A 22,677-nucleotide genomic window follows, 5' to 3' on the forward strand; every position below is an offset into this window, starting at 1 on the left:
TGGTGGTCAGTGGTAAGCTATTAGTAAGTTTTTGGAGAGTTAAAAGCTTTAATGCAGATTTTCAACTGCATGGGAATGTGGAGGGGTCCGTGTCCCTAATTCCCACGTTGTTCAAACATCAACTGTATTGTTTCAGAGGCGCCCCAACATTCCCACATATTTGACAGCTCCCTAAAAAAGACACACAGAACTGAGATTCACTTATGATTATGACAAAGGAATAGACACGTCGGACAGAGTCTGGAAGAATGTGAACATAAGCATCGAGCGTGCTTCCTCCCACCGTGGGCCGTGACTCCTTCCTTCAGCAGTAAAATGCAGTCATGCTTGTGTCGTGTTTCTTGTGTGTGTGTGTGTGTGTGTGTGTGTGTGTGTGTGTGTGTCGTGTTTCTACCCAGAGAAGCTTAAGAGTCAAAATCCAGCGTTTTTATTAGGGGCCAGTTGTGTAGACACCCTCTACATCCAGCTACAACTACCTAAATTCCAGATCCAGAAGGAAAGTAGGTGTTCACATTGTTTATTACAGATGGTCTGGGCAAGCAGGTGCATCAGCATTCAGTGTCCTGGACAGGCGGAGAAATGTAGGGAACATTCCACAAGTGGAGTTCCCAGATGCCAGCCAAGGGCCAGCCTTAGAAGGAGGGCCTTCTAAAGATAGCATCAGGCCAGCCGTCCCTTAGCTTTACTAATACATTTTGAGGGAAAAGTATATCCCCCACCTCTACACACACAGAGCCCATGTCCATGTCTTTCTTTCTGCCCCCAGAGTGGTCAAGGTTTCATTTGCCACAAAGAAAGTGCCATGAGCTCTCTGTCCACTTCCCAGGCTCAGTAGCCTGGGACTGAGGGCGGGCTGGGCCGCTCTCTCCCCAGTGGCTTTGCGGTTCTTGCAAGGAAAACTGTGAGCCGTCTCAGAACAGTAGGATCTCCTGCAGGATGAGAGTGCTTCCGGCTCCTTGATGTTGGGGACTAGGAGCCTCCAGAAACCTCTTGGCAGCATGTGCTGTTTTCTTGTTTTGCCCTGAGTGCTCTGATACTTTGCAGTGCTGTCCCACAATCTGGGAAATCCTGCAAACCTCTTCTGGAGATTCACAAAACGAGCATAATAAAGCCTCTCAGAAAACATGCAACCAGAAAACCGATGAGCTTTGCTTAAGTCATTTCTTTCCACATTTTGCAAACCCGTTTTGTGGAACACCTACAAAAATCTCGGTTTGGAAAGTGCTCTTCCAGTTTACATTCTAAATTGTGTCAGGTTTGCTAGCTGCCTAGACTAGAAGACTTTCACACCTGCACAGTAAAGAATTTCTAACTATAGGTTAGCTCTGAATTCACCTGCTGTCATTCTAGTCCTGTCCTATGTTCCGTCCTTAGTACAGTATCCTTTTATATTAATCTCCTTTGGCTAACTGAATTACTCCTTAAGTCACTTATTCCAGGTTAAATAAATCAGTTACTTCCCAGTCTTTGATTAAACCATTTTTCTACCCTAAAATTTCTTCTTCCCCCACAAAGTGTTTTAATAACACCAATAATATCAGTTAATTTGTACCACTCTACCTATATATAATTGGGGTGGGGGTGGGGTTTGGTTTTAGATTTAGGTAGGCTCCCTGCACAGTGTGGAGCCCAGTGTGGGCTTCGATCTCAGGATCGTGAGATCAAGACCTGAGCAGAGAGTAGGAGGTGGACACTTACCCAACTCCGCTACCCAGGTGCCCCTGTAATGGTGTTTTATAGAAGGGTTTACCATATTGAAAAAAAGCGGCAAAATAATTCATATTTTATATTTTTAGTGCTGTTTAATTTCTTCTTATATCTTAGCCTGGTCCTCTGACTACTAAATGTGCCAATTTATTTATTTATTTTTTAAAATAAATTCCTAATTTGAGCTTGGAATTATCTTAAATTCTGCTGACCATTTAGAAACAGAATTTTTAGAATATGCAGTATTAAAAATAAAATAAAAAGACTCAGGGAAGAGGAAAGGATCAAAATGTAAAGTCAGGAATCTAGGTTCTTGTTTTCTTAGGTCAGTCATACGCTAGATTCATTCTAGGCTTTTTCCTAGTAAATGCTGTCTGCCAAATAAATAGCTGATACCTTGAGATATTTTTGTTTTTCCTTTGACATTTCTGGATGAATCAGTTTCGTATTCATTATTTTATCCATTCAGTAAACCTATATGAACCAAACACTGGTAGAAGCTGGAGATTCAAGGATAATAACTCTTGGTTCAGTGGGATTCATAGACACATCTAAGTAATTTTAATACAGTAATTGCAGCAATAGAGTTTTTCACAGGCACTGGCATCATTAGGGCCCTTAGTCTAAAGAGGGGAGAATTCTATTTTTTTAATTCTTGGTTTATGACACTATCATTGTTGATTCATGTTTGGTTCCCTTTTTTTCCATTTATCTTTATTCATTTCTTTATTTGTTATTTCTTTATTCATTCATTATTATAATAAATAAATATCCATAAACCCACCACCTAACCCCAAACTGGAAGACTGCCAGCAGCTTAGATCTCTCTGTTCTGTCCCTCACCCACCTTTCCAGGGCCGACCACTCTTCTGATCGTTCCGTTTATCGGGCCTTGCTGGAAACAAAAAGTTACCACAAATATAAATGCCAAAGTAATACATCATTTAATTTGTTTGCCCACTTTTAGACTTGAAAAAAAAGGATATTGTCCGAATGTGATATTAGGACTTGCTGTTTCTTTCTCAGTCAACATCACGTTACGATTCATCCATGTTGTTACGTCCCTGACGCTCAGTCGGTTTTTTGCTCTATAACAATCTACTGCACGACTGTTCCATCATGTCTGCCTTTCCCTGTTAGTGGGCATTTAAGTGTTCAGTTTCTGCTCTTACTAACAGTACTGGTTTGAACATTCTGAAACATGTCTCCTTGGGCTTTTCTGGAGTACATACCTGAGAACAGAGTGTTGAATTTTACAAGATAATCTCCAATTGTTTTCCAAAGTGCGAGTGTAAACTAATTTGTACAGTCACTAAGTAATCACATTGATCCACAACTTGGTTTTGTCACTTTTTTGATTTTACTAATTGGTTCAGTGTACAGTGGCATCTCATGGTTTTGATTTTCATTTCTGTACTTACAAAATGAGATTATGCATCTCTCATTTGTTTTTTGGCCATATCTGGTTTTCTACTGGGTTGTTTTAATTGAGTTGTTTTTCTCTTCCATGTTAAATTTTTTTTTTTAAGGAATTCTTAATGTACTTTTTATACTAATTTGTGTCATTTACAAGTGCAAATATTTTTTCTGGTTTGTGATTTATTTTTTTAAGCTGTATTTTGAGGATTCTTAATTTTAATGTAGTTGAATTTTATCATTCTTTAATGCATATCGCTTCCTTTTATTTAAGAAATCCTTACTTCTGGAATTCCAAAAATGGGAAGTGTTCTTTTGAAGTCATCTTTTGATTAAAATATTAATCCATCTGGAATTGATTTCTTATTCATGATGTATATGTTTGCCGTGTAGATAGCCTTGTTTTCTCTGTTCGTTTATTAAATGTTGAATTTCCCCAGAGAGCAGCTGTGCTACCCATCACATTACAGTGTCCATATAAACACAGGTCTGTTTCTAGGCTTTCTGTTTCATTCCACTGGACAACTGTTTGCCTCTCCTTCAGTACCATACTCTTAAAATTACTCTAGCTTTATAATCTTAATATCTTCTAAATCTCTTCAAATCTCTTCTCTTTATTTTTCTTTAGAAGGGACTTGCTCTTCTTTGTCCTTTGGTCTGTTTTGTGATCAACATTTTAAGTTCCGTATACAAGTCATCAGAATATGATTATAGTTGTAATAAACCTGTAAAAAATTTGAAGAATTGGTTATCCTCACAATATTAAATTACATGTACATTTATTCAGCTCTCTTAAAAAATGTCTTTTATTAACATGTTATAATTTCCTACGAACAGGAATATATTTATTTAATAGACCCTTTCATCTTCATTGCTGTTGTAAATGCATTTTGTTTTTAAACTTATGCTGTCTTAATAGTTTGTTGCTGGTGTTTGGAATTTCATTTGGCTTATATAATAATGATCTTATATCCATCCAATAATTTTTCTGTTACATCTATTAATTGCCATGGAAATTCCTTTTTTTTAATAGACAGTCATATCATTGCAAATAGGAGTTTTCTTTCCTCCTTTTGCACTCTTACTGTGTATTGGTTAATGAGTCACATTTACTTAGTAGTAAAAGTCACACCTTCTGATTTTGAAAAGAATGTCTACATGAGTTTATTTAGGTTTGTTTTTTAGGGTTTTTGTAGATACCTCCTGTCAGATTAGGGGATTCCCTGCTGCCCTACTTTACTAACAGTTTTATCATGAATGAGTATTGATTGAATTGGGTACATTTTCTTCATCTCTTGAGTTCTCATATATTTTTTCTCCATTAACCTGCTAATGCAGTAGATAACACTTGGAAATGTCCTACTATTAAACAGTCTTTTGGGACGTCTGGGTGGCTCCATCGGTTATGCGTCCGCCTTTGCCTCAGATCATGATCCCAGGATCCTGGGATCGAGTCCCGCATCAGGCTCCTTGCTCAGCCTGGTGTCTCAATTAATAAAACCAAAAAAAAAATAAAAAATAAAAAAAACAGCCTTTCAGGTGTGTCTTATGATCCAGAATGTCATCTGTTTTGGTGAACTTTCGGCTTGAGAATGTGTGTTCTGCTGCTGGTTGAAGTAAGCAGGCCGTGTCTGTCGTACCCAGTTGGTCAGTGGTGGCGTTGAGTTCGGCCCTGTCCTCAGTGTCTGCCTCCTGGATCTGTTGAAGTCTCCAGCTAGAACAGGGCATTCGTCTGTTGCTCCTTGCTTCTCTCTCAGTTGCTGCCCCGTGTGCTTCGACCCTCTCTGGAACGGCACATACGCTTTAATGATCGCACATACGCTTTAATGATCGTTCGGGGGAAACTGACTCCTTTGACATTGTGTCATGCTCTTCTTTAGCTTTGATAACTTTGCTTACTTTGAAGTCTGCTGTGTCTGAAAGAAACATAGTTATTCTTACTTTCTTTTGTTTAGTGTTAGCATGGTATGCTTTTCTTTTCTCCGTACATTCACTTTTACTCGGTATGAGTCTTTACTTTCAAGTGGATTTCTTATAGACTGCCGATAGTTGGGTCGTATTTTTTGATCCACCATGATAATCTGTCTTCGAATTGGTGTATTTAGAGCACTAACATGCAAAACATTATTGATAGAATTGGATTAAAGTCCATCATATTCTTTACTGTTCTTTGTTCTTTGTCCCCTTTTTAAAAAAATTATATTTATTTGACAGACAGAGATCACAAGTAGGCAGAGATGCAGAGAGAGGGGGAAGCAGGCTCCTGCTGAGCAGAGAGCCTGACGCGGGACTCAATTCCAGAACCCTGGGATCACGGCCCGAGCCGATGACAGAAGCTTTAACCCACTGAGCCACCCAGGCGCCCCTCTTTGTCCCTATTTTTGTCTTTTCCTTCTTTTTCTGCCTTTTGTGGTTTGAATTCAGCATTTTATATGATTCCGTGTTTTTCTCCTTTCTTAGCTCATCAGCTATACTTCTTTTTAAACTTTTTTAGTGGTTGCCCTATAGTTTACAATGTACTTTTATAACTAATGCAGTGCACTCTCGGATAATACTGTACCACTTCCCAGGTAGTGTGATACCACGATAACAAAACCCTAATTCCTTCTTCCCGGCCCTTGTGTCATTGCTGCCATCATTTCACTTTAACATAAGCGTGCGTGCGTATACGCACACATAAAACACATGCATAAGCACACATGATGGTGAAATACGTTATTGCTGTTATTATTTTGAACAACTCTTACCTATAGTTTTATGTATATAGATAATAGATAAACTAAGACTAAGGAAAATGGAAGTTTTTCTTTGTCTTCACTTATTCCTTTGATGTTCTTCCTTTGTTTATGTAGATCCATGTCTCTGATTCATAATTTTTTTCTTCTCTATAAAGAGCTTCTTTTAACATAGAACTAAAAGGCAGTTCTATCAGCAACAAATCCCTTTGCTCTTTGAGAAAGTTATTTCTCAGTCACTGAAGAGGATAATTGTGCAGGGTACAGAATTCTGGGTTGGTGACTTTTTCTTCTTTCAGTGTTGTAAGTATTTCATTGCATTCTCTTCTTGCTTCATAGTTTCTGAGGAGAAGTTGGATGTCATTCTTGTCTTTGTTCCTCTCTAGGTAAGAAGTTTGTTTTCCTCTGGCTTCTTTCAGGATTTTATTGATCCTCGATTTTCGCTATTTTTAAAATGATATTCCTAGGTTGTAGGATTTTTGTATTGATTTGGTTTGGGTTGGGGTTTTTTGGTATTTATCCTGCTTGGTGCCCTCTAGGCTTCCTGGGTCTATTGTCTGACATTAATTTGGGAAAATTCTTAGTCATTATTATTTCAAAATTTTCTTTTCTTTTTCTTTTCCTTTTCCTTCCATCCCCTCTCCCCCTTCCCTTTCCTTTTCACCCCTTCTGGGATTTCCATTGTGCTCATGTTACATTGATTGTAATCATCCCACTATCCTTGAATATTCTCTTTTGGGGGGCTTTTTTCCAGTCTTTGTTTTCTTTGCTTTTTGGTTTTCAGGGATTCTATTAATATATGTTCTAGGTCAAGGATTTTTTCAGCCATGTTCAGTCTGTTAATAAGGCTGTCAGAGGCATTCTTCATTTCTGTTACAGGGTTGGGGTTGTGTGTGTGTGCATGTGTGTGTGTTTTGTTTGTTTGTTTGTTTATCTCAGGCAGTTCTTTTTGCTTCTTTCTGAGGACTTCCAGCGCTCTGCTTACATTGCCCATCTGTCCTCACATGTTGTGTACTTTATCTGTTAGCGCCCTTAATTAATCATAGTTACATTAATTATAGTTGTTTTAAATTCCTGGTCTGTTAATTCCACATTGCTCTGTCTCTTCAAACTGTGTTTTTTTTTTCTCTTTTGATGTGCTTAGTAGTTTTCTTTTTCTACTAGCTATATATGATGTATCGTGTGAATGGAACTGCTCTAAACAGACTGGTGATGGGACGGCCAGGCGTGGGGGAGGGGAAGCATCCACCGTCTTCAGATTAGGTCTCAGTCTTTGAGTGAGCCTACATCTCTGGCCTTTAGAAGAGTTTCGCGGGTTTTTTGTTTGTTTTCTTTGCCTTTAGGTGGGATAGGATGGCCAGAGTGGGCTGTGGTTGGCTGTTTCCCTCCCCTAGGTTAGTTAGGCTTTGATTATTTATTACAATAATAACCGCATTAGGGGTTATTAACCCCAACAGTTTAGGCTCTAGTTTACTAGTTTCCCCTAAGAGCAGACCTTACAAAGAAGAAGATGTGCTCTGGCATTTTTCAAAATGGTTCCTTTTCCCCTCTCTGTGCCAGAAACTCAAGGGGATTTTTCTCCAATATTCTGTGTGGCAGTCTGGTCTGGCTCCTGGAAGTAAATCTGAAAATACAGTGGGAAGGACTCCTGTGACTGGGATCCCGTGGAGTTTTTAATTCTCAAAGCTGTCTACACCACATCCCGCAGTTCTCAGATCACAGTCTAGGTGTTCTTACCCCAGGTCTCTTTCCTGCTAAGCTGTGACTCTGCCTGTTCTTCTCTCCACTCTTTTTTTTTTTTTTTTTTAAGATTTTATTTTATTTATTTGACAGACAGAGTTCACAAATAGGCAGAGAGGCAGGCAGAGAGAGAGAAGGAAGCACAGTCCCTGCTGATCAGAGAGCCCGATGCGGGGTTCGATCCCAGGACCCTGAGATCACGACCTGAGCCGAAGGCAGAGGCTGTAACCCACTGAGCCCCCCCAGTGCCCCCGTCTCTCCACTCTTGAGGAACCCGTTTGCCCTGTCTTCCCCGCTCTTACGGATCCCAGAACAGGTGTTGGTTTTTCAGTCTGTTCAACTTTTTACTTGTCAGTTTGGAGTGAGGACTTTCAACCTCCTTACATGTAGAACTGGATTAGACAATCTTTGTATTCGTGGGATAAACCGAACTTGATCATGATGTATTATCTTTTTGATATATTGTTGGATTTGATTTATTTGATATTTTATGAAGGATTTTTCTATATATTCGGAATGAATTTTCTTATATTTTCATGATCCTATTTTTGGTAAAAAGTTACACTAGTATTAGAGAAAAAGTAGAAAAAAATATCTCCTTATTTTCCAGAGTTTGTATAAGATTAGAATGATTTTGTCCTTAAAAGTTCAGTATATCCTACCTGTTAAAACAACTGGACCTCATGTTTTCTTTTGGAGATGGTTTTTCAGTACTATTGTACTTCTTTAACAGCTGTGGTACTGTTTGCCCTCTTTCTTCTTTAACCCGTGTTAGGAAGTTTTTGAAAAATGTGTCCATTCATCTAAGTTTGAAAATTTATTATACTATCTTTATTATCTATTTAATTTCTACTGTCTTGAGTTATAACCACCTTCTTTTTCTTTTTCTTTTCTTTTTTTTTTTTTTTTTTTTTTTTTAGATTTTATTCATTTATTTGACAAAGAGAGATACAGTGAGAGAGGGAACACAAGCAAGGGGAGTGGGAGAGGGAGAAGCAGGCTTCCCACTGAGCAAGGAGTCTGATGTGGGGCTCGACCCCAGGACCCTGGGATCATGACCTGAGCAGAAGGCAGACACTTAACAACTGAGTCACCCAGGCACCCCTATAACCACCTTCTTATTCCTAACATTATTTGAACTCCCTTAACTTTTTCTTCATCATGGCAGAACTCTGTATTGTTTTTCTTTTTGTTTTTTTATTTCTGCTTTCTCTCTCTTTATTATTTCCTTTCTTCTGTTTTCTTTGAAATTTTTGTGTGGTTTATTATTTTTTCCTAACTTTTTAAAATGTGTACATTTAGCTTTTTTTCAGTAACATCAAACTTGTGGTTAGAGAATATGGTTGGTGTTAGATGCATTCTTTGAAATTCATAGAAACTGACTTTGTGGACTTGTACATGTCAAATTTGTAAATATTTCATGGACCCTTGAAAAGAATATTACTCTAGTTTTTAATGTAGAATTTTATTTATATATGGCCAGTAGATCAAGACTGTTGTGTTATTAAAATTATTTATAATTTTGGTGTTTGTGTGTTTGTTTTGTCAGTTTGACACATAAAATACGGATAAAGGCATGTGGAAATCTTTACGACAGTGGTAGATTTGTCTAATTCTCCTTGTAGTTCGGTCATTTTCCTTTTAAATGGATTTTGAGGCTCTTTTTTATTGAGTGCATGTATGTTACATTGTTATATCTTCCTAGTAAATTGAACTTAATGTGTATGTAGTAGTCCTCTCTGTTCTTTTTTTTTTTTAAGATTTTATTTATTTATTTGACAGAGATCACAAGTAGGCAGGCAGGCAGGCAGGCAGAGAGGAGGAAGCAGGTTCCCCGCTGAGCAGAGAGCCCGATGCAGGGCTCGATCCCAAGACCCTGGGATCATGACCTGAGCCGAAGGCAGTGGCTTAACCCACTGAGCCACACAGACACCCCAGTCCTCTCTGTTCTTAATGATGCTTTTTATCTTAGTCTGTTTCACCAGACATTAATATAACCCAGCCACCTTTCATTGGATTAGCTTTTGTTAAAATATCTGTGTGAAACTTTTCCTTGTCCTCATGCTTTCACTGTGTCTTAGACTATCTCTTTTTTCTCAATTGGTATGTTTAGTCTATTTAAATTTACTATCATTATGACTATATTTAAATTTGTTTCCAACTTACTCTAATTATTCTCTTTTACCACTTTTTGTTTGGTTTTGTTTTTTACTCTCTTGGTTTTTTTTAGGATTGATTTAAGTTTTTTTTATCTTTGTTTTCTAGTGCTTTTCTCTTTTTTTTCCCTCCATTGGGTTGGAATTTATACTCCTTATTACTATGATTTTATTGTTTACTTTTGAAATTTTATATGTATTTAACTTTATAATGTCTTTTATGACTTTTAAATTGGGAGCCAAACTACCAAAACTATCATAAAAGTATGAATAATATTCTCCAAAACAACTTTGTAAGTGGAAGGCCTTTAATAAATATTTGCTGATTGGCATTCTTCATATGTATATATCATTTTAATTTTCATTTTCAATGACCTGTATTTTTTTTTCAGTTTTTCCTATGAAATCTCCTTTAAGAAAGTTGTTTCAATATATTCATTTTAGCTTATACTGTTAACTGATTTGCACATGACCTGATTGTATATGTAGGTATAATATATACTGTTATTTTTATTTTCTAATTTCAAATTTGTGCACTTGAAACTTTTCTCTTAGATAATTTTCCTACAGTGGGATAGTGGTAGGTACCCTAATCTTGAATTAGAACTCTATAATACAAATCACATAACTTGAGAGCTAGATTTTTTAAAATTTATTTATTTTCCTCCAAATTTGTATTTAAATTGTAGTTAGTTATATAGTGTAATTGGTTTCAGGAATAGAATTCACTGATCCGTCGCTTGCATAGAACACCCAGAGCTCATCCTGACAAGTGCCCTCAATGGCCACCACTCATTTATCCCATCCCCCGCGCCTTGATCAACCCTGTTTGTTCTCTAGCATTTAGAGTCTCTTATGTTTTGTCTCCCCACCCCTCTCTCTCTTTCCCCTTCCCATTATGTTCATCTGCTTTTTTTCTTAAATTCCATGTGTGTGAAATCATACAATATTTGTCTTTCTCTGACTGACTTCTTTCAGTTAGTACAGGGCTCTGTCTGCATCCTTGCACGTGACAGGGCTTTGTTCTTGATAGCTGAGTGGTAGATCTAGATTTTACAATTAGAATGGTTAAGCCAGACAAGCGGGAAGCAGTAAATTAGACCATATTCTACGGCTGACTTTTAAACGAGATGAACATTTTTGACCTGGTGCTGTGCTCACTAGTTCTTAATGATTATCAACACATTAAGTATTCAACTTTAATTCTGTCCACATATCTTGTTTTAAATAACTTGAGCTTCTGTCTAAATTCTTAATTTGTCATATAATTTCTTTTCCCATTTACAGCTCCTGAGGCCTTTGGTTTGTCAGCAAGGTCATTTCTATTCCCTTTACTGATACTCTGCTTTCTTAACCAGAGTTTTTTGCTAATCACATCTTTGTATCTAATTGAGAGTGTCTTCTGCTTCACAACAAAGATCCAACTAGGTTTCTTTTGAGAGCATTTAAACTTTAAAAAGTTTTTTATTTTTTTTAAGATTTTATTCATCTGGGGCGCCTGGGTGGCTCAGTGGGTTAAGCCTCTGCCTTCAGCTCCAGTCATGATCTCGGAGTCCTGCCATCGAGCCCCACATCGGGCTCTCTGCTCAGCAGGGGGCCTGCTCCCCCACCCCCGCCTGCCTTTCTGCCTACTTGTGATTTATTTATTTAAAAATAATAATCTTTTTTCATCTATTTGTCAGAGAGCACAAGCAGGGGGAGGGAGAGGCAGGCTCCCTGCTGAGCAAGGAGCCCGACACGGGACTCGATCCGAGGATTCTGGCATCATGACCGGAGCCGAAAGCGGGCACTCAAGTGACTGAGCCCCCAGGTGTACCAAGAGCATTTAAACTCTTAACCCTTCTCATTATCACCTCCGAATGAGAAAATTGGAGTAAACTAAACATGTCACCTTTTTGCATGGAAGTTTCTAGCTATCTAATTTAAAAATTCGTGTATATTTTGGATATACAAAGCATAGGATAAAGTTTTAAAAACACTTTTAAGTAAACCTGTATAACTCACAGTAGTGTACCATTTTATGAAAAAGAAGATACCCTTTTATTATAAAAGTAGGAGTACGACATTGTTATATAATTGTTTAAAAAAGTAATACGGATGATTGCTGTCTGGTTTTCTAGACCCTTTTTATGTATATGTAGAATTTTTCCTCTTAAACTTTTAACCTACATTGCAGATTTGGCAGTATAATGCCAACATTTTTCATGTAGTTGATAATGGATCCTCCTTATCTTTTTAAATTTTTTTTTAAAGATTTTATTTATTTGACATAGGGATCACAAGTAAGTAGGCAGAGAGGCAGGCAGGGGACGGGGGGAAGCAGGCTCCCTGCTGAGCAGAGAACCCAACGCAGGGCTTGATCCCAGGACCCTTAGATCATGACCTGAGTCGAAGGCAGAGGCTTAACCCACTGAGACCCCCAGGCGGCCCTTTATTTTATTTTTTAGTTATCTCTACTTCCAGGGTTGGGCTCAAACTCACAATTCCGAGATGAAGCGTCTCATGTTCCACTGACTGAGCCAGCAGGTGCCCCTTGCTTATCTTTTTATGGTGGTATTAGTATTCCAGTATATGGGTGTAGCATAGTTTATTTAATTAGTCTGTCCTTTCCATGTGAACAATCAGATTATTTCCAGTCTTCCTGAAAGCACACGCAGAAGGTTCACTACATTGAAGATTTATATTATACACATGTATGTATAACCTAAATATAAATAATATAAATATGTAATATTTGTTTTACTTGTGTAAGTTTTGTGTAGTGTACAATTTTTACAAGTAAAATTGCTGTACCAACACAAAGCAAATTTTTTGTTTTTTTGTTTTTTTTTAATTTGGGGGCACCTGGGTTCTTCAGTCTGGTGTCTGACTCTTGGTTTTGGCTCAGGTCATGCTTTCTGGGTCATGGGAGTGAGCCCCATGTCGGGCTCCCTGTTCAGTACAGAATCTGCTTGAGATGTTCTCCCTCTCCCTCTGCCCCTCCTCCCCCTCCCTTTCCATCTCTCCCAAATAAATAAATTAAATCTTTTAAAAAATATATATTTTTAAACATAATCTGTACACCCAGCGTGGGGCCTGAACTCACAGCCCCCAAGATCAAGAGTCACATGTTCTACTGACTAGCCAGGCAGGTGCCCCAGGATATACACATTTTAAATTTTAATAGATACTGTTTAATTTCTGATGAACTTGAACTCAGTATTTTGCTAGTGGGAATGTAAATTGGTGTAACCACTTTGGGAAATTGCAAGTATCTATCAAAGCTGAACATATGCACTTGCTGTGGTCCTGCTGTTTTCCTCCTAGGTACAGACCCAGCAGAAACCTGACATGCTTGCCAAGGACACGGACAGATGTTGGTAGTAGCCGCAACTCAGTAGTCAGAGGCTGTGAGCAGCCCCATGTGCACTCACAGTGCGATGGGCACATGTGTTGTAATGGATGTGTGCGCTGTGGTACTCTGCAGCCCGTGGGATGAAGAAGACCGCACAGAGGAGTCCTAGGGTGTTGAGTTACAGGAGCGAGACACAAAAATACACATCCTCCAGTTCCGTGTGATCACCCATTAGAAGCCAGAGTAATGGTTTTCCTTACGGGAGAGCAGTGGTGGGAGTGCAGCGCTAGGAGAATTCTGGAGGTTATGCCCCGTTTGTCAGCAGTGGTGGTGGTTCACGGGCTTGTTCTGTTTGTGAAAGTTCGTTGGGCCACACACGTGAGATGTTCTGCCTTCCTGCATATGCATTCTGCGTCAGTGGAAAGTCTCCAGTAAAGGAGTTTACTTTTTTTTTTTTTTTTTTTTTTTTTTTTTTTTTTTACATAGAATCACTTTCAAACCCCTCCCACTAGTGTCTGTTTCCCTATAGTCTTGCCACTCAAATAGACATTAACCTCTCTTTAATCTGGTCAACACATAAAGAGCTCGTCTGTTGTTTTATTTTTATCTTATTAGTGAGGCTTAGCATCCTTTGGTATATTTACTGACTGTTCATTTCTTCTGTAGTGGCCCTGCTCTTGTCCTTTACCTATTTTTCTGTTAGAGTGTTCATTGTACTTACTGATCTGTAGACTTTTTTTGGTCTATTCTCTGTCAAAATATAATGTTTTAAGTAGTAAATTCAGACTAACAAACTGTGTTAGGAAAAGTTTCTTCTGATAATTAAATCAGTCTTAAAAGGGCCCATTCTTGTTTCCAGCTCTGTAACCAACTCAGGTCTTAGGAGAGTAAAATCTGCCTCGTTAGCTCCAAATCTGTACTTTTAATGGGGTCTGTATAGAATCTGTTTTATTGTACATACGGTAATACCCTCTTTTTCTTTACTAGTCTGTTCTTTGCTGAGAACATCTTTACAAAATCTCCAAACAAGTTTCCCCTCTGCTATTATATGTTACCCTTCATTTCTTTTCTTTTCTCTGTGTGCCCGTGCATTTTCTCATACGGAGAAGAGAAATGATATCGAATAGGATGTGTTTGTAGTAAACTTGCATATTAATTTTGTCTCTCTTGTGTTTTGTAAAATAGCCCTTTAAAAACCAGTGTGCCGCATGCTGTTTCCTTTACTTTCTCAACCAGTACCAAATTTCTAAATGATCTCTTCACTAAAATATTTTGTTTTAGTAACTCAACTAGTCTGATGTAGTCTCACTGTCGTGTCTGCTTTTTTATGCTTTGGTTGGGGATGCCTTCTTGAGATAATGTTTAGTTTCAATATTTTTTAGACTTTACTGTATTTTAATGTTCCTCATTTTGATTCCATAGTGGCCTATGGATGTTTTTAAATTTATTTTTGTTTTTTTCTTTTAATATGTAATTCATAGACGCTCTGCTGTTGCCCGCATCCAGGAGTTCTTCAGGCGGAGGAAAGAAAGGAAAGAAATGGAAGAATTGGATACTTTGAACATTAGAAGGCCACTAGTAAAGATGGTTTATAAGGGCCATCGCAACTCCAGGACAATGGTACCAAATGCTCATGGCACTTTTTGGAGAAATTACAGATTGATAATATGAATATTTTCCATAAAGATAGTCTTCATGTATTGCCACTGGGGTCCGGTGCAGCATTATTGTGCCTTCACAGTTACCTCTTTACCCAGACGTGGTTGTTTTAGTCCTAGAATAGATTGCCCGAGACCATTATTGTTCACAAGAAAATTCTGCCCTACTAAGGAAATGCTGTAGAAGTTTAAAATTTTTAGCTGGTACAAATAACAATTGCTTCTTTTTGCTCTCTCACACTTGCTGGATCTGGATATTGACATATATATGGCTCATTTTAGCATTCTCTGTTGATTTGGAGAGAAAGATTTCGATATATGAAATCCAGCCTCATTGCAAAATGTAGTCTGGTTACTTTATAACAACTCTTAAGATTGACAGGTGAAGATTTGTTTTAGTCACTTTGTCTCTCTAGACATTGTGTCCTCATCTATGATATAAAGAACAGACCAGATGGGGCGCCTGGGTGGCTCAGTTGGTTGAGCAACTGCCTTCGGCTCAGGTCATGACCCCAGACTTCCAGGATCGAGTCCCGCATCGGGCTCCCAGCTCCTTGGGGAGTCTGCTTCTCCCTCTGACCTTCTCCTCTCTCATGCTCTCTCTCACTCATTCTCTCTCAAATAAATAAATAAAATCTTTTTTAAAAAAAAAAAAGAACCGACCAGATGATCTCTAAGATCTTTTCAAGTTTTACCGTGCACAAGTCATACACCCAGTGTGATTTTAATTATGCACTAAGGGGATCTTTAAGATGATTAGCATGTTGCAACTCTGAACTCTGAACTATTCATATTTAGAAGGTGTTGTTTTCATATATTCATCGAGTAGTACAAAAGTATCTAAAGAATCAGTTTTAATCTGTTCTCTCCAGAGTTAAGGGTAAAAGTTCAGTAGAGCATGCAGCTTTTGATCTAGGGATCTGAGTTCAAGCACAGGGTGGGTATGGAGCTTACATTAAAAAAAAGTAACTTTGGGACAGGGAACTACTTAGCTTTCTCTATAGATACCATTGGTGGTAACAATTTAATCATTCTAAACACAGTGCTCACTATTAATAGAAGTAATCAATGTGTATTTTTTATATTTTGCTGATTAAAATTCTGTATGAAAATATTAGGGGTAGGAATAAAAAAGAAAAGTTAAATAAATACAACAGTAACTCTAAGTAACAACAAAACTGTCTCCCCTCTTTGGTTTGGCAAAAATAGCAAAGTAGCAGCTACCGATGAAATGACTGAAAAATGTCCTGAACTACAAAGATTCTTTGTGGCTCACTGATACACATCCACTGAGAAATGTCATCCTAACCATTCCAGTGTGTCCTAGTCCTCTGTCTCATTGCTTCGTAAAAGTAAAATGTTTACATCCTTCCTTCTCAATTGTGAGAGAATACCTAATAAAAAGATTATTGGTACTTTTTGTTTTTTGGCATAAAGCGAAATATAAAAGGAAACCCTTCATTTTTTTCTGTGATTTTTTTTTTTTTTTAATTTGACAGAGAGAAATCACAAGTAGATGGAGAGGTAGGCAGAGAGAGAGAGAGAGGGAAGCAGGCTCCCTGCCGAGCAGAGAGCCCGATGCGGGACTCGATCCCAGGACCCTGAGATCATGACCTGAGCCGAAGGCAGCAGCTTAACCCACTGAGCCTCCCAGGCGCCCATGTGATTTGTTTTTATTATAAAGCTAAAGTGGAACCATTTTTGGAAAGTTCAACAACATGTAGACATAGAAGTTTCCATTATACTTTCCAAAACCCAGAAATCGCATGCATGCATTCATTTAGCAGCTACTAATTCAGCACCTACTGTTGCCAAGAACTGTTTAAGGCCCTAAAAGTACAACCGTGAACAGAACATAGTCTCTGTTTCATGGGGCACCTGTCATCACTTACTGTGGGATCATGCTTGCTGATAATCTCCATCATTTAAAAACAACGGAAGACAAAGAGTCTCTTAGGAAATGTTTTATTTTCTAAGTCAATTAATATTTTCAGTAGCAAAATAGAGTCTTTGTTTTCGTAACTTTGATTTGACTTTTCCCACAATTTTCTTGTTAACCCTAGATAAAAGAAGCCAATTTCTGGGGCGCTAACTTCGTGATGAGCGGCTCGGACTGCGGCCACATCTTCATCTGGGACCGCCGCACCGCTGAGCACCTGATGCTTCTGGAGGCCGACGACCACGTGGTCAACTGCTTGCAGCCGCATCCCTTTGACCCAAGTAAGACGGCCGCGTCAGGAGTCCGCGCACCGGCTCTGGTTTCCTTCTCGGCGTTAGTGTGAGAGTAGTGGGGGACCTCCAGGAGGCCGTCAGGGAAGCCCGTTACGACTCCGCTTGGGTTCAAAACAGAAACACTTAGAACCTCCTTTTGGCACAAAGTATGACGAAGTAGACCAAAGCCTTTATTCTTTAATATTTCTTCTGAGTTTTACAAGTTGCAAGAGGTTCGGCTGACCACACTTTGCACGACTCCGCCTGCGTCTCCGAGCCTCATTAGTCTTCACATGTCCGAGTTAATCCGACAGAACAAAGGAGCTTGGCTTATTCTTGCCTTTCGTTGGACACTTCCCATGTTTCTCCTAAAAGAGCAGGGGATAGGAAAGAAATTGGACTGACTGCAAGTTGGTCTTAAAATTATGTTCTAGGATAACTTTTTTAGGAAATCTTCTAAATAGTATTCTCAGTTGACCATTAAATGCGTCAGTACAGTTTCCATGCCGGCTCAGTGTTGCTGCACGTGTATGTGTATACACACACACACACACACACCCCTAACATACATGCATAATGTGTGACCTGTGTATGCGTGTCTTAACGGCATGTTTTTATGCTTTATATTAATATGCAACATTTTATTTCTAGTTCTCGCCTCATCTGGCATAGATTATGACATAAAGATCTGGTCACCACTAGAAGAGTCCAGGATTTTTAACCGAAAACTTGCTGATGAAGTAAGACTTTTATTTATAATTATTATAACGCATATATCACTTTGTTCCTGAAATGCTTTCTTAAGAAGACTTATTTTCTTTTACTTTTTTTTCTTTTTTTAAAGACTTGATTTATTTACCTGACGGAGATAGAGACAGCAGGAGCAGGAACACCAGCAGGGGGAGTGGAGAGAAGCAGGGTCCCTTCCTCCCCAGCCCGGGCAGGGAGCCTGGTGTAGGGCTGGAAATCAGGACTCTGAAATCATGACCTTTTGCCAAACACTTAATGACTGATCCACCTCCACCCAGGCACCCCAAAGCAGCTCATTATTAATCGGTAACATAAGCAGGTTTATTCAGTTAAGGAGGTCAAATTTTAAGAAAAAGAAAAACTAAGATTAAAACATGGCTGTAATACTAGAGAGCTAAACATCAAAAATATTATTAGGCTTATTATAATATTGATTATTAGTAATACCAGGTTATTATAGTTTAAGAAAAACAATTTGACTGGTTTTGTGCTTAATGCAATGAAGAATCATTTAAAAAACCTTGGGGCGCCTGGGTGGCTCGGTGGGTTAAAGCCTCTGCCTGCAGCTCAGGTCATGATCCCAGGGTCCTGGGATTGGGCTCCCTGGTCAGCAGGGAGTCTGCTTCTTCCTTTCCCTCTGCCTGTGCTCTTCTTGTGATCTTCAAAAATAAATAAGTAAAATCTTTAAAAAAACAAAACCAAACCCTGTCCTTTTAAGAAAATGAGTTTTACTATGGCTGTCCTCCATAATCACAGCCAAATAAGTAGCAGAACAAATGACTGGAGAATCTTTTCCTTTACTGTCAGATTTTAAGATTTCTTGAGCTCCTGGTTAAACCAACGGTTTTCAAACTGGGCTCTGTGAAGCTCTAGGTTTTTTGTGGGCTTGAGACAAGGGAAGGTGGATAATACAAAAGCTGAATTCTTGGGTTTTCCTCCCCAGCTGTAGCTAGGGTTTTTATTGGTGGGTTTTCCTGTAGGATTTCTTACGAACATAACGATTCATGGCATTAGTCAGCTGCTTACTGGCGGCCGAGCTTCTGTTAACAGGTGCGTGTAGCTCACGTTGATGCTGCACCCTTTTAAAAACATGAAATAAGGGTCCATTGCTAAAAAGTGTTATTAGTAAGTTAGAAAACCGGTAGTCTAGACCAAGGTTGACAATCACAATTCCCATATCTGCTTTCTAATAGACATTTATAAACTTTGCCTCTGTCAGACACAGTGCCGAATTGTAAAAAACAAACCTTCCCTCAGAGCATATAGACTGGTGGGACAATGACCAGTCAGCCAGAACGTAGAGGGGCATGCAGAGTGTTCTGGAAGCCCTTGCAAAGAAGCAGTGTGCTCGTAGATGGGGCAGATGGATGGGGTCTCCAGAGGAAGTACGAATTGGGACTGAGTTCACCAGGTGGACAGGGTGCTAAGGAGCCCTTGAGATCAAGGGTCGGCACTTTGCAAGGTGTCCTAAGGCAAGCGAACCACTGGAGAGTGGATAAGGAAGCAGCTCCTTGGGGCGAGACTGGAAAGGGCTCTGGGGGTGGGCTGCGGGGCTGAAAGTGTGTATGAAATTACTGGGGAGCCGCTGACAGATTAGCCCCTTGGCCTTCCTCCTCTTTCCTCCCTTTCTGCCTTTTCTCCTTTGCCCAGATCCCTCGGTGTTCATGGACACTCACTTAGTCCCGTCTTGTACCTAAGACAGGGTCATTGGTGACTCTTCTCCGAAAGTTTATTTTTCAAAATTACTTTGCGTCAGTCAAGGTGATGTTTTCTTGAGAAACCTGAGTGGCCCCGGGGAACTCACTGAACACGGCTGTGTCACTAAGTGCATCCGCTCTGCCACAGGGAGGAAGAATGAGCAGACCTAGGTAGCTGCTCTGGGAAACAAAGCACAGGTGAAAAATAAATTGAATTCTTGAATGTTTCAAGCGGCTTCAAAGTGCGGCCTTTGTCCCTCTGCCAGTCGAAAGAGTTGTATTGTGTGATGCCACTCCCTCAGGTGCACGGTGAAGTAGTTCCGTGGTGGCAAGTGGCCTTAGGGTGCAGAGAGCGAGGCGACTCCTCAGACCTGCTGAGAGCCCGCCGCGGGGTACGGCTACATCGCGGTCTTGATGTGCTGCTCCGCTTGCTTCCTAGGTTATAACTCGAAACGAACTCATGCTGGAAGAGACCAGAAACACCATCACGGTGCCGGCCTCTTTCATGCTGCGGATGCTGGCTTCGCTGAATCATATCCGAGCCGGTAAGAACTGTCACAGTGTCCTTGACACCGTGGTCGCGTCATGTTACTAGTTCGGGTCTGCTTGACCGTGATTCGTACAATTACTTTTAACCACAAACTGAAGGCAGCATCACTTCTGAGCTAGGAGTTCGGTGAACTCTTGATCTTAGTGCAGTAACTTAATTCCTCATGGACCAAATGTATTGAAAAGTGTCATAATGAAACTTGAAAACTTTGATCTGAAGCTGCTCCTTCTCTTCTCAGCATGGAGGATCCTACCTTAACCCTTAAAAGGAATCTCCCTGTATAGTGGATGTGGTGAGAAGTGACCCTAGCTCAGACCAAAATGAATGTAACTGCTTCTGCCAGGGTTGAAGCACAGAACCTCTGTACGGTTTTTAAATATTTTTTTTTTGTTTTCAAGGATACACTGTGAGGAACTAAAGAAACACAAAATGTGTGTATTGTCACTGACATTCGAGAAGGAAGTGCATAATCTGTTCATAATAACAGAAAAGATTGGTATCCGTTATAAACAAAATACATTTATCGAACAAAAGAGTATTTTTCTTTACTGATTTCATAAATTAAATTTCTAATACCTGTAATGTATCAGGCGCTATCCTAGTCATTTCACAAATTTTTCCTAATTAGCTCCAAACCTTTACAACGTTGGTTACTTGTAATAACTTGCCCCACATCCCACAACTGGTGAATGGTAAAGCCTGAATGTGAAACTGGATTCCAAGCCCTTTCTTCCCTTTGACCTTGGGAAGGTCACTTGTGGGAACACATTGAGGTCATGAGTGTGACATGCAGGCCTCTGGGCGATCTGAGCTCACACTGCTGCTCAGGCTCTCGCCCAGCTGCTCTCCCTCCGCTCTGGCCCTCTTTGATTTGGGGACACAGCAAAGTCTTCTCTCCCTGAGGATCTTCAGCGCCCCCCCCCCCCACCTCACTTTTTGTCGGGGACACTTCTGCCTATTCCTCCGGCCTTCCTTAGCCGTGAACCGGTCCCACCGCTTCCTCAGAGAGGGGGAGTGCAGATGCAGTATGCCCAGCGGAGGAAAGGGTGGGCAGCATTTTTCAAAGTCCTGGAGGAGAGAGTAGCGGAGCACATCTGAGGAAGTAAAAGAAGCCCATGTGAGGTGGGAAGAAAATATGCAAATTGTTAATATTAACGACTGCCTGGAGAGAGTGGGAATTCTGCATGGGGTGTGAACCGAAAAGGACAGTAGCCCGACAAAATATCTTCGCAGTAACTTGTGGGTTCCCGTATTAGTAAACTAATCACTGTAACACTTAAAATTCATCCTTTCAGATTTCAGATTTGAGGCAGCATTGTCTAGAACAAGAAAAACATTTGCTGATTAGGATTCCTAAAACTCATGCGTTCTTGTAAAGAGCTTATCTGGCGAATGGCTCTTGCGGGGTTTTTCTCTAGGAAACCGCTGCTCTCGGGTTGGCGCGGTCCGTCTCACGCAGCGGCTGAGGTTGGCAGCTGGCGGGACTCCCCTCCCCCTTTGGTTTTAACACTGGATAAGTCTCACAGCAGGAAGATTTCTTTCTTCCATTTCATTTTGCTGTCAGTCAAAAAGATAATTTCTAATTGGTTTAGTAAACTTAACTCACTCTCTTTCTTCTCTTACGTAAAAGACTGGAAAGAAAAGGCGCACAAGAGTCGCTTCTGTCGTTAAGACGTGCGGTGACCGGGTGAGCCGGTTGTCCGGGCCTGTCCTCTCCTTCCCCCCTGGGCTCCAGGATCCCACGTCCCATTGTGTGTGCACGTTCGAGGGCAGTCAGGAGGCGACTGTGATGGCGCCGGCGCAGGCCAGCCGCGGTCCGGTCTGGCCCCTCCTCACCCCCAGGGAGGCCTTTCGGGGCAGCGCCTTCCCAGTGGAGCTGTGATTCTCCACGAAGGCGGCACGTTGGACCCCCTGGCGGGCTTCTTAAGCTGCAGATACTTGGGTTCTACCCCCTGGAGATTTTCTCTCACTTTACTGAAATAGGGCTTGAGCTTTTGCGTTTTCCAAAAAGCAGGAGAAGTCATCCTCAGGAATACGTCCCTGAAGACTGGGGTCTGAATGAATGTGCGGTCTCTGTCCGTGAGATGGGGGCCCCGATGTGGGACGAAGCAGATCAGGGGGACGGACGCCGGTGGGCCAGTGGCTCTGGCCGTGAAACCACCCACCTGAGGCAGAACAAAGAGCTAGAAGTTCATCGACTCCACCGCCCAGGAGCAGGCACGAGGGGCAGACGACAGGGGGTCTGCCCCAAGCCCGGGTGGGGGCCGTTTCTAAAGAGGGAAGGTGAGGGGCTCAGCTGCAGAGGGCGTTCTCCCGTGTTTGGCGCCGGAGCCTGGTTGTAAGTAGCCGCTGGTTCCCTAGGGCCCGGAGCTCCTCCGAGCTGGGTCTCTGCATGGAGAAGCGGCTCTTGTTTTCCGTCTTCATGGAGGAGAGGGTGTTGCTCAGGGCGCCTGGGTCTGTCACTGCCAACCAGATAGCTGTCGACATCGAGCTGCTTTGCAGTTTTCCTGCCTCAGGGGTGCAGCACTTCCCGAACAAAAGATTTCGTTTAATTTATTCTGAGAAGCTGGGTTTCCTCTCTGAGAGCGAGGAGTCTGCAGCAGCTGGTTGAGGTGGGTTTGAGAGAAGAACAGTCTCCCGCCTTCTTCCGCCTTCTGGAAGCCACTGTCAGTCAAGCACTGGCCGCTGACCGGTATTAGGCCCTCTTGGTCCTCACTGGTCTC

The 22,677-nt window shown here is 40.7% G+C and overlaps 1 protein-coding gene and 1 long non-coding RNA gene across 11 annotated transcripts in view; one reads left to right on the forward strand and one right to left on the reverse strand.

Moving 5' to 3' along the window:
* DCAF6 (DDB1 and CUL4 associated factor 6) overlaps positions 1-22,677 on the forward strand; it is a 146,451-nt gene that overhangs the window by 120,961 nt on the left and 2,813 nt on the right. For all 10 annotated transcript variants that reach the window (XM_082702672.1, XM_082702673.1, XM_082702671.1 and 7 more), the window contains 4 exons: positions 14,570-14,708; positions 16,810-16,966; positions 17,609-17,697; positions 19,844-19,949. In XM_082702672.1, the coding sequence (XP_082558798.1) occupies positions 14,570-14,708; positions 16,810-16,966; positions 17,609-17,697; positions 19,844-19,949 (491 nt within the window). The remainder of the gene's footprint in view (positions 1-14,569; positions 14,709-16,809; positions 16,967-17,608; positions 17,698-19,843; positions 19,950-22,677) is intronic.
* Positions 16,408-19,837, reverse strand: LOC309849865. The gene is made up of 2 exons (XR_014303966.1): positions 19,384-19,837; positions 16,408-17,325 (listed from the first exon to the last, which is right to left on the reverse strand). It is a non-coding gene; the product is annotated as an uncharacterized lncRNA (long non-coding RNA).

This window comes from Mustela nivalis (genome assembly GCF_964662115.1).
Source record: "Mustela nivalis genome assembly, chromosome: 16".
Taxonomy (NCBI): Eukaryota; Metazoa; Chordata; class Mammalia; order Carnivora; family Mustelidae; genus Mustela; species Mustela nivalis.